Consider the following 12,252-nt stretch of genomic DNA (forward strand, 5'->3'; position numbering starts at 1 on the left):
AAGTCAACATCGCACGTTTTATGTCCTGTACTTAGACTGAGGACCACAAAAACATGACTGAGTCATCTTTTTTCCACACTTTGCTGACTCACAGAGCCTCCAGAGTCCCAAATATAAGTATTAAAATAATCAAAAAGTTGATTTTGCAAAACATATCAATTTTGAATGGAATCATAGCCCCCCCCCCAAAAAAGATTCCCACCCCTATTAGTAACTGTAAAATATTATATGATATGCATGCATTAGGATTCAGTGCCCTGCTAAATGTGTGGTGAATGGTGTGAGGTCATGCAACACAACGACAGAAGCTCTTTCTTGTTTTTTTTTTTTTTTTATATATATATATATATATAGATAGCATTAAGAACTCAGACATGATTTCAATCAGACAACGTTCTCCTCCGATACAGTGTATTAAAGTTTGATTACAAAGACACTTGGGGCGTGAAATACCAGATGGTGAACAACATGGGATTGAGTGGACTAAACCCGCCGCCGGGTTTAAAAATAAATGCCAGTGTTCGTCACCGAAAGCACTCAGTTCAGTCTGTGTGATTGACTTGAGGTTTCTCAGAACGTTAATACTCATCATGCTTGAGGGAATTTTCTTAGAAAATATTCAAAGTTTTAAGCCACGTAGGATTTTCTCTTATTACGTCTTAACATGCCGCCAGTGAAGAGCAACAAACTGTGTGTGTGTGTGTGTGTGTGTGAACACTTCTCACCCAGCATTAGAAGTACCGTTATAATTTATTAATGAGAAAAAAATTCTAGTCATGTTATCTTTAGCTATAGACAAAGCAAACACATGTATATAAGCGTCTTATTAAACAGTCAAACCGTCGACCGAGTCTGATGCAGGAGATACACAGATAAACACATAGGAAAAACATGTCATTATTAGTCGGATAATTACGCACATCAGAGGCGATGTCAAATAAAAAATAAAAAGACTTTGATATTGCTCAGTGGGTTGCAGGGGCTGTTTTTCTTATAAATAAAACAAAGTCGGGGGGGGAATGTGCTATTCTTCTGTTCCTTCAACATCATGCAAATGTCACATGACTCAAGAAAAACAAAGAAAAAGTCAAGCAAGCACATACAGTCATGGTTTGACTCCTTTACAAACACAGGACAGGAGGAGGAGGAGGGGGGGTGGGGGGGGGAAATGTTACGGATCCCGATCGTCAGGAATGTTCTCTCTCATTCCTTTGTGTGTGTGTGTGTGTGTGTGTGTGTGTGTGTGTGTGTGTGTGGTGAAACGGACGCGTCTATGCAGAGCTGGAAACAGCCAGCTTCTTCAGGTGGTCCATGAAGACCTGGAGGCTGACGTCGTCGGTGAGGATGGGGGCTCCCGTCTCCTGCAGATACAGAGAAATGAGTGAATTAGCACTGTCCTTGCACTGTTTTTAATCCCATCCACTTAGAATCAAGAGGTTGAGCTGAATCCAAAAGTTCCCATTCATCGTCCATTTGTCTTTGCTGAAAAGTCAGACTTAGTGTTCACGCCAGAAACAAAGCCAATGTCAATCACTAGCATAGGCTGATTACAGCCAATCTGCGTCGAGGCTCTACAGACGTCTACTGACATCCTTACATCGTAACACTGCTTCAGAAATGGAGGACAAAAGCATAGCTGGGGTTTGTGCTCAGACACTGCTACGACTTCTCGCTACAGTCCCAATAACAATTCGTGATTAGCACTGGGCACTTTAGCGCAGTAGCGGCGTCAAAGTTAACGCACATGAACGCATGATGCGTTTCCACTACGACTGCCCGCAACGACGCGACGTTTAAGTGCCACTGCACCGTTTACCAGTTAGCCCAGTTAGCTGTGTTAGCTCCTTTAGCGCTGTTAGCGCGCCCACAGTCAAACGGGAGCGGTCTGTTTATTAAACGAAAAGAGCAGTGCTATAAATAACCAGTGTACCCGTGTATGTGTGCCTCTGTTTTTAAAGTTAAGCGTTACTTTAGAGACTCATTGTAACAATTGGGAGTCGCGTAAACATGACGTCACACGCGTCTTTTTCGTGATCGATGGGGAGAAGAAAGAACTATTTCCTGTGAGCTTCCAAAAACACTGAAAGAGTCAAATCTATCGATATAAAAAAAACAGTTATAAAGCCATGGCAGCCCCGTACCTGTCCCCAGGCGTAGAGGTTGTTGTGGGTCTGTGACGGGTTGACCTTGGAGAGCAGGAAGCGAGCCTGCGAGCCCCCGTGCTCCGTGTCGACGTAGCGTGGCATGGGGAAGCGCGTCTGCAGGATCTCCTGGGCGTCGTCCAGAGGAGCCTGCAGCAGCTGCTTGAAGTTCTCATACTCGGCCATGTCCTGGTAGCCTGCTTTTCGCCACTGGGCTATGGTCTGGAATTAAGACGAGGGGGGGAAAAATGACAGCATTAAGCGGGGATTAATGGAATGTGAATGAATAGATGCAGTTCTGGTGGGAGGATCTGTCGTCTCTCACCTCGCCATGGTAGATAACCAGCTGGAAGAAAGTGTCCATGAGGAGGATGCGGTCAGGCAGGATGCTGCTGCTGTCCAGGAGCACGGGCTGTGAAGAACAAATAATGAATCAGAAACACACTCTATACATTGTGGTAAACGACTATTCTAACTGCAAACGCCTGGTTTTTAACGGAATATGTACATAGGTGTATAGAGGCCCATTTCCAGCAACCATCTCTCCAGTGTTCTAATGGTACATTGTGTTTGCTAATCGCGTTGGAAGGCTATTGGATGATTATAAAACCCTTGTGCAATGATGTTAGCACAGATGAAAACAATTTTGCTGGCTCTTTAACAAAAGTTTTGGTGAATAAAAGTGTGACTTTTAATGGAAAACACACAAAAATTGTATAGGTGATCCCAAACTTTTGAACGGTAGTGTACATTCAAACATATGAGGACGCTTCCAGGGAAAACACTAATCGAACATTGACAATCATGGTGTGCAAGAGTGTGAGGCTGACCTCTGGTGGCCCGTGGAAGGAGTACGAGTAGAGGATGGGCTGGATCATGATAAGGGACTGTGTGAGGTCCTGCCTGACAAAGTGGTGTCTGTAGTACGAAGACTCATCCGGGCTGTTGTTGAACACTTGCAGGAAGGGCGACCTCCGCAGGTGGAACATAAACTGTGGCGGAGGAATATAAAGAAAAAGGTTATTAAAATGAAAATCACTCATCGATAACCCGTCACAAACCAAAATGATTCAATTTGAATGATTTCTATGTTATGTGGAGCAAAGCAACAAAGACAAAATTCACATTTAAGAAGCTAAAACATATAGTTGACAGTTCCACGTTTACAACATTTAAATCATATCTATTAAGACTTATTGTTTACCTGTGGGTAGAGAGACAGAGACTCCGACAGTTTGAAGGATGAAGGATCTTCTTTATTGAACTGGCCGAACTTCTGACACTAAAGGTGAACAAAGACAAAACATCGTTCAAAACACCGAAAAGAACAGAGAGTCCTTCTTATATAACCTGGCACGTCATTCGCAGCAATAACACAATACATGCACGATCACAGAACTTTTCATGCCACACAATTCTAACAATGCAAACTATGTCTTGTTCCACTGAAGAGAAAGGAAGGAGGAGTTTTTTTTTTTTGCGCGTGGGAGCGTTACGTTACTCACCAGGCGAATCAGCTGCCTGTCGAGCCAGCGCAGGACATCCGGCCCTTCCTCCGACTCGGCTCTGAAGACGCCCAGGCGAGCCATGAGGACGGCGGCGGCCTCTTGGTCAAACGACGACTCGATGTGCTGAATCTGGGACTGTGCGTCTGCCCAGCTTTGGGTGAAAGGACAAGAAAGAAAACAAGAATGGGGAGGGGAAGGAATGTGGAGAGGCACAGGTGAGCGTGGGTGTGACGTGGAATGACGCACATGCAGAAGTAGGCGAGCAGGAATGCAAACTTGATTTCGTATGGAAGCTAATATTGATTCTGACGTGTTCGTGGCCCAAAATCTTTGCTCAAACAACACTAAATTGGACCCCCCCGAGGCTCATGAATCAACAAATATGTTAATGCAACAACAACAACAAGCGGTCTCTTACTTCCGGGCGATGGTCGTGACGCGTATCCTCCGCTGCGTGTTGGAGTGCTGGTACTGGGTGACGAACTGGATCGCCCCGCGGCCGCCCTGGGGTATCGGCGCATTGTGCTGCACAAACGCAAACAAAAGATGACAGTTGACAATCGATCCTCTTTTGCATGAGCTGAACAAACAGCCTTCTTCTTCTTCAAGGAAGAAAACCACACAAAAAGCCAGTGTTGAGGGAAAACAAAGCCTCCATTCACTTCCTTGATGTGATTAGCATCAATTTGTCTTCCCTGTCCGCTCAAAAAAAGTTCATATCGGCATCCTTTACCTGATTCACGACTTCAAAATAAAGGCCCAATGTGGTGGAGGGGCTGAGACTGCACACTTTCCACTGGCTCGTGCCGCCGATGCCCATCTCCTACACAAACCAGAGAGAGTACGGTGGTTAGGAACAGCTCTCGGATTACACGGCAATAATTGTAAAGAATCCAAATGAGCCAGGTTGCGTCTCCTGGGGAGGGGAGGGGGTCGGCGACTCACGTTCTCTGAAACGCAGGAGCCTTTTGAGTTGAGTGAAACGCACGGTCCGATGGTTCCGCAAATCTTCAGCTCCCTTGATGTCTACAAGGAAATAAAACACACGAATATGCATTCAACGGAAGCTTAACTTTAAAAGCCCAACGCAGCATGTTATTACGAGTCACTTCTTCTTTACCTTGACCTCCATGACGCCTCCAAAAGCCATGCGGAAGTCTCCGTTATAGTCTTTACTGAAGACTCTCTGGAAGGTTTGCTTGAACAAGGAAGTATTGAAGGAGTCGCCCATTACAATGTGGCCCCTGATTAAAAAAAGAAATCACAGCAGATGATTAAAAGAGACAGAAAAAAAAACTACCTCCACACCCTCAAACAATTAGATTATAAAGGATAACTCACCCAGTGAGATTAGATAAGCACTTCATCTCCAGCAGTCCAGTCTGGTCCAGGGCACAGGCGTAGATGTCTATATTGTGGCCGTTCACTGCTGTACGGTTGGCCATGGCTTCATAATACTGTGATATAAAAACACAAAGCCTTAGTATGGAGGAAAATGACTCAGAAATATTAATTTTTAAAACAAAGATTTCACTCGTTAGTTCACCTTGGTGGCTTTCTTTAGGTGGCGAGCGTTGTCTTTCTGGATGTCGTGCCAGGAGCGGATGGGGGTTTTCAGCTCGTCTCCCACCACCATGCCAGGACCCTGGGTGGGGGGTCCTCCGATGAAGAGCATCACACGAGCGCCCGTGTTGGGGTATGTACCCTGTGGGTGAGCAGAGGGGGGGGATTTTGTTTAGTTTGAAGCTCTTTTCATGATTAAAACAAGATTCCTGATCGATTTCGCTTCTTAAATGTGAATATTTTCTTTGTTTCTTTTGCACATAACAAAGAAAACATTAAAAACTGAATCATTTTGGTTTGTGGACAAAACGAGACATGGCATTTCTGACATTTCATGGAACAAACGATTCATCGTGAAAATAATCGTTTGTTGCAGCATCTGTCAACAACAATATAGTGTCCACTTTATAGGGATAGAACATCCCTTGATGCACATTCTTTACTGCTCATAAACTTGAGTACGAATCATTCCTCCATGTCCTATATGGTTCTCTGTACACTGAATCACTGAAGGCACCTGGCAGCTAATAAAATGAGTATGAAAACAGCTTCACTTGGCCATAATAAAAGAAAACATTGCCAAATAAATCCTGATTATAATGATTAGTCTGTGACCTAGCAAAGCTGAAATCGAGTATGGCTCACGTTTCAGCAAATGGGTTTAACCTGAACAGCCAACACACACGACAAAGTCCAGAGTCTAATTCTCTGGGATATTCCAACACACGATGACACTTTGGAAAGAGGTCACAGAGCAACAAAGCTAAAGGATTTAATACGATGTTCCAATATGACGGCAAGTTCTACGTAAACGCAGATTCACTTATAAAAAGCCGACCAATTCGCAGAAAACCATGCGACGCTTAAGCCAGTTCATAGTGAGCTCCATCTGCTAAAATAAAGAACACATTTATCAAGCCAAATGCCTTTTGACGAATCAATGAGTCTGGCGCCAAATGTGTTCTAATCAGGCCTCATCCTCATCTGCTGCAGGAGAGTACAGAGAGGGAATGATCTGTTCAGTTATATAACGACTACAGATTAGCAGTCGGAGAGGGAAAAGACATACGGCAAACAAGAGATCCAGTTTTTTTTTGCCCGACTCAAAAGAGGACGCGCCGGTCCTACAACAAATAACCGACGCAAAGTCCAGCATGCTCATAGTCCAGCATTATCTGCGAGTAACGTACCTCCAGCAGACCGACAGCAACAGACAGCGCAACGCCAGTGGAGCGCAGTGGACGTTTGCCCTGAGGGACAGGCCAGGGGTCCCGCTGAAGCTCGCCGAGCAAGTCCGTCAGATTCATATCGACCCTGTGCACGGGCTGAAGGAACCTGGAAACCCGAGGACATAAACGCACATTAGACAGGAAAAACAACAACAGTTTATTGACAAATTACAGTGGAATTGCTGTTGTGTACCTGCAAGTGGCTGTAGCGTCCTGAGGGCCCGCAGGGCGACCCTGTTGTGCAGACGCTGCCGGCTTTGTTAATCCTAGCATCTCCTGAAAGAGTTGTAAAATCACCTTTGTTATAAGTTTTACTTCTTAACTGTTTCAAAGGGTGAATTCCAATTCCTTGCTTAACCCTCGATCTCAAAAATGTGCTCTCCCTCTAGTGCAAGTGCTGTCCCGATTCTCAGAAAAATTAAGTTGAGGGGCGAGTTTAAGGGTTGTATCATCCCTCAATATTGAGATTTTCTGAGACCACCCTTGGGAGCAAGGGCTACCCAGAATGCATTGCGTGTTTTGACTCTACAAAGATGGCACCGAAAGCAGCTACAAATGTAGTATTTTCTTTGTTAATAGAGATAGAAAAATTATGAAAACCATTTTATTATCTTAGTTTAGGCCCATATTATGGATTACTGATGTCATTGTTGCGTGACATTTATTTTACGATCTTTTGTCAATAGCCGGCCGGTGCGGACAAGCGATCGTTTGCTATTGTTTATTTTTTAAAAGCCGTGGTGTGGGGTAACTGCGGATCATAATAAATAATCGTGACGTAAATGCTTTCTTCTTCTTTGGAGTTGACACACTGGACACAGCTTTCGCGTTATTCTGCCCCCCACAGTCTGAAGACATATCTACATTTAAGGGGTGTTCCATTTCTAAGTGACAAAATAACCCTCAACACTTGGTTTTGAGGGCCAGTTAAGATTAAGGGTTGAGCTTGAGGGTTAAGATAGGAATTGGAATTGGCCCAAAGTCCCTCAACTGACAAAAATCTCACCTGGATCTGTTTTGAGGTAAGGTCCTTGGTGCCCCTGAACACGTAGCTCTTGGCGATGCCCTCGCAGCTGAGCTCATGAACCTGGACCATGCGTCCGAATGTGATCAGACCCACTAGGGCGTTGGGTGGCAGCAGGCTGAGGGACATCTGCAGGGACTCCTTGAGGGCCTGAAGGTCCTCTTCTTCCAAACATGTGTCCACCACATACAGGAAGATAAGAGGAGTTGGGGGTCCACGCTGTAAAGAAGTACGATGGAAGGGTTATGCAATAAAGAAGTCTCACTTCCGCACACTTTGTCCTGTTCAGTGAGGCAATAATAATTCAACACGGTCTGTACATGCAATCTCTATCAATAAGGTCAGAGTGCAGACGTGTGGCGTATTTACCTGCACAATGTACTCAATGGTAGAAAACTGTGGCATGAGTTCCGCTGGCTGGTTCACGTCAGATATGCCTGCGTAAGAAGGCGGGAACTGGAAAGACGTAGAGGAAACAATATTAACCAACCCTTAAAGGAATGTAGTTGGATCACATTGTGTGATTCAAGCTCGTCATAACGTCTGGTAACAATTCATATTATGTAAAAGCACGAGGATTAAATCAAGCCGAGCACTTACTGGGTTCCTCTGAAAGCAGAAATTGCACGCCCATATTTTTGCTCTGAAGTCCACTTGACTGTAAAAGAGGGGAGAACATTAATTGGGTTTGCTTCAGCTGCACAGAATAAAGAATCTGACATGATTTGAAAAAAGTGCTGAATGGTTGAAAAAAACTAATAATGTGTAATAATTTGGGCTGCCTGCAACCAACAGTTGTTTTCATAACCCAGTAATCTGTCAATAATTTTCAACTGATTAATTTGGTCAGAAAATAATCAGTTACATAGAGCAAAGAAACTTGAAAATATTCAATTTAAGAAGCTGAAAAATGACAATTAATTTAGTGATCGCATAATCGTTACAGCCATATTGAACATGTAAAATTCTTCATAATGCTTTCTATGACTCACCATAGCGGGTTAAGCACTGCCTTGCAGTTGGCCCGGCTACACAGAACGGGTTCGTACTGAACCGGCGGCAGGTCCGGCCTCTCCTTGAGTGGTGTGAAGAGGCAGGAGACGGGGACCACCAGCCTGGTGGCTTCCAGGCGGCTGGACGGCCACAGGTTCCAGCTGAATCTCACCCCATCCCTGTCTTCGTTCTGTTGGATGAACTCCTGGTAGGTCGCCATCACAGCACTTCAATAGACAAAACAAACAAATAAATAAATAAATAAATAAACGTAGCACCTGTGACACTCGCGGTTAACAATATTGTTCTGACACTGGCTGCAGAGAACACCTGCTCTTATACAGGTACTTCCTTCCTTCCCTGTGCTAAAAATAAGACGTAGATATTTGAAAGCGTGACGTACAAAAATGTCCTCTTGAAACCTGCCGAGCCTGTTTCGACGAGCAAATACAAAGCAGCGTAATCCCTGCTGCATTTATAGCCTTCGACTTAGTCAACGTAGGTAAAACATCTATGACGCCTTCTGCAAATATAACGCATATAAAGGAATTTGTTGTAGCAACGACACGCACTCCCTTTCTCACCATTATCAGACAACTGGATACTGTTTATCAGATGAATATGGAGAGATGAATAAAAATCATGCGTTAGATCCTGGTGTGTTACACTTTAATGTGATATCTTTAAGATTTAAAGCAACCTTGTGCTGATAATAGTGTGCATCCCTGATCTGTACAAATTAAGCTCATAATGACATTGTGTTGCAGGTTGTGAAATCTTATGTTTTCGCAGTTCATGGTCACAAAAAAACACACTGTATGCATTTTAAATGACGACGACACCAAAATGAACAAAAACTGAGGCAGGCGAGGCAATTGCACAACGTGTACAACTTCAATTTTCCACGATCCGTTAAGCTATTTCTCCAAAGAACAGATTGTTCCGTCTATATCAATAAGCAAGTGCAGATTTTGTGAGGAATACGGAGGTGGAGTGAGGTCTGTGTGATAAGCAGTTCGCAGTCTAAAGATAGTACATTTACAATTGCATCAATAAATATATAAAAAAAGACAGATACTTTTCTAAGTTAAAAATCAGAGTACCTGGTACATATTAAATACACATTGTAACTGTGTTTTTACTTGGGTGAAACCAGCACTCAGTAAGAACTGAAAGGAATAGAGTACTTAAGCACTAATCAACAAGTGTGAGTGATTACCCAGCTGTTATTCAACAATGATCCCATTTCTCTCTGTATGATGTCATCATACACTCTTGAGGTTTTTCCATTTCACTTTCACATTAACAACCTGGATCAAAAAAAATAATAAAGCCCTTGTTTGCTGATCTGTGTCCTGTGTTTACTTATGTAATGCGACCTTTGCCTAGCCTTATCAAGTGACAGGGGGGTGTATGGGAGCTTCGTAACTGTGGGTATTTCGAGGGAAAAAAAACACATTTCATCACCTATGGTAAAACATTTATTATGTGTAAGGAATTATGACACAAACAAAGTAGAAGAGACAGTAGTACAAGCCACGTATGATGCCGGTGAAGGCAGTGGTTAGTGTTGGTGTCTGTCCAGAACAGTACGTGTACACTGAATCCATTCAAACGCTTCATACGCTTATTTGCGGTGGTGTGTGGGCTTTAGTGTGTAATAGTTAACATTTTATCGTTAGCCGTCGTTGACAGTTTCGGTGTCTACGCTGCTCTGTCACTCAAAACACCTCGAAGCAAAAGCGCTACGTATCACATCTGCTGCTGCTGGTGGGTGAGCTAGCTAACGCAATGTAGCATTAGCCTACTTCCTGCGGCTTCGTACATGTTAGCACAAAACGCGGCGACGCTAATCTCGAGCGAACGTGAAGTCAATTGCTTACCTTTCGTGGTCGGGTTCGCTTGGTGTCTGGAAAAAAGAACGACGGGGTGCTCTCTATTCGTGACGAATTAGAGCATTTGGAGGCGAAACGCCGATGGATGTTCAGAGGAAGAGAAGGACGAGGGCGAGGGGGGGGATCCACTCCCTATCAGCCGGCTTGTGCACTTTACTACACTGACGTGTTACTCCAAGTTCACTCGACTCCCATTGGCTCCTCTTTTCGAGCGTACACGCTGCGTCATTACGCAGCGTGTTACGCATTGGAAGAGGGGGTTTATGGGAAATGGTGTCAGGAAGAAGGCGAAGGCTGGGCGGCGCTCTTGCTGCCTTTCAGTGACTATTAAAGGACCAATTCTGAGATTAAAGTCAAAATTATGCCTTTAGTGACTACAAGGAACCAGTTTAAAGTAAAAATTCGGCCTTTAATGACAACAGGGTCAAAATTATGCCTTTATTCTGCCTTTTATTGTGCCTTTATTCTTGTGGCCCTGTTAGTTACTATCTAAAACGTTTGGGAATCACTGCTATGCTTTTGACACATTATCAAGATTATTAGCCACTTAACAAAAACTCACTCCTCATAAAATATATTTCCACTACCTTGCTAACAATTTTTCATCCCCAGAATGTTCCCTTAAGGTTCCCCCTAGGTTCTCTTTTGGTTGCATATTTGGTTCCCAGAAAGTTGCATCGTCACAACCTTCATACAACCAAAAATATTGGAACGATATAGAGTATTTTTGCTACTTTCTTTGACATTCGACAATCTTTTCTGGCTTGAAAGTTACAAACTGCACACTCTTTTGCACCAAATGCACCAAATTAAATACCAACGGTTCTTTTTAAAGTGCTGCAATTTTCAGTGCAGTTAAATCTGTAGAATCAGGATTTCCTGACGTGCAAATGTCAACGCAGCATTTGCATTTTGAAACACAGCTGGTGTTTCTTGAGCTGCAGCATAGTTGTGTTGACAGCTCCTTGACGGGTGACTGTGTCTTTGCAAATTTCAGCCTCAGTTTTCATGTTCAGGTTAGTCTCACAAGTGCAGACAGAAAAACGCCAAATTCACATCCCTTGAGGAGACATCACTTGCAGACTTGCCTACAAATAAAGAAATGAGATTAAATATATAAAATGATACATGGAGTTTGAATAGAAACAGTGCAGGAAATAAAATAAATGCATTAAATTACATACAGAAAGCACTTGGAGATCATTAAACTCCACCAAGGCCACTCAGTTTCCCACAGTGTCAATACATTCCCTTAATCCTGAATCTAATCTCACTTGCAGGGATCCACCAAACAGTGCCTCCCCACCGCTCCTGACATTTAATTATTTCGACAAGGCGTCACTGGTGAAATGTACATTCTCGTTATTGAGCAATAGGGGGGGGGGGGCACTTTATGGCTTAAAAAAAAAAAAATCCTATATCTGCCACAGGAGAGTCAGATCGTATAACCTCAGCTTGTTAGAATAAGGGCCACACAGCGAAGTAGTGTCTCGCACAGTGGATTCTCTGACTTCCTACACTGTCCAAAAACATGGAAAAGGTTAATTGGACATTCTAGTAGTATTCAAAATACCGAGGTCTTTTAGGGTTTGGTTTTCTGACGTAACTGGCAACCCGTGGTTGCTCGGCAGCTGGGACTCTACTGACTGCAATGATTGGTAGACGGCGGTAGGTGGCGCCACATGCCAAAACATGATTTCAAAACATAAACATGATTTGCAGTCTGCAAAATATATTTTTTAATGCAAATATTTTGTCTGTACTGTTGTTGTTGGTGAGTTCAGTTTGTTATATGAACATTATTCCTGAGTCTCTGTGACATATTAGGAGGATTTTACAGCCAGTTGCTTTAGATTTATTACATAATGCACCTTTAACAGTTATTATTAAAGTATTAAA

At 43.4% G+C, this 12,252-nt stretch overlaps 1 protein-coding gene across 1 annotated transcript; it reads right to left on the bottom strand.

Annotated features, from left to right (window-relative positions):
* Positions 1 to 403: 403 nt before the first annotated feature.
* Positions 404 to 10,414, bottom strand: sec23b (SEC23 homolog B, coat complex II component). Its single transcript, XM_083906143.1, has 19 exons — positions 10,342 to 10,414; positions 8,458 to 8,685; positions 8,066 to 8,123; positions 7,835 to 7,921; positions 7,448 to 7,684; positions 6,635 to 6,717; positions 6,403 to 6,547; positions 5,196 to 5,354; positions 4,991 to 5,106; positions 4,770 to 4,893; positions 4,595 to 4,675; positions 4,383 to 4,472; positions 4,068 to 4,174; positions 3,647 to 3,800; positions 3,346 to 3,423; positions 2,972 to 3,133; positions 2,467 to 2,553; positions 2,142 to 2,363; positions 404 to 1,361 (listed from the first exon to the last, which is right to left on the bottom strand). The coding sequence occupies exons 2-19, from the start codon at positions 8,676 to 8,678 to the stop codon at positions 1,272 to 1,274; spliced, it is 2,301 nt and encodes a 766-aa protein (XP_083762269.1). The 5' UTR covers positions 8,679 to 8,685; positions 10,342 to 10,414; the 3' UTR covers positions 404 to 1,271.
* Positions 10,415 to 12,252: the final 1,838 nt, after the last annotated feature.

This window comes from Microchirus variegatus, assembly GCF_963457635.1.
Source record: "Microchirus variegatus genome assembly, chromosome: 19".
In the NCBI taxonomy this organism is placed as follows: domain Eukaryota; kingdom Metazoa; phylum Chordata; class Actinopteri; order Pleuronectiformes; family Soleidae; genus Microchirus; species Microchirus variegatus.

Bases quoted from the DNA above. Each gene is read 5' to 3' on its own strand.
- sec23b (XM_083906143.1), bottom strand. From the start codon at position 8,678: ATGGCGACCTACCAGGAGTTCATCCAACAGAACGAAGACAGGGATGGG. The intron at 4,894-4,990 runs GTGAGTTATCCT...TTTTTTAATCAG, and splicing joins TGCTTATCTAATCTCACTGG to GGGCCACATTGTAATGGGCG. The intron at 3,801-4,067 runs GTAAGAGACCGC...TTTCACCCAAAG, and splicing joins GTCACGACCATCGCCCGGAA to CTGGGCAGACGCACAGTCCC.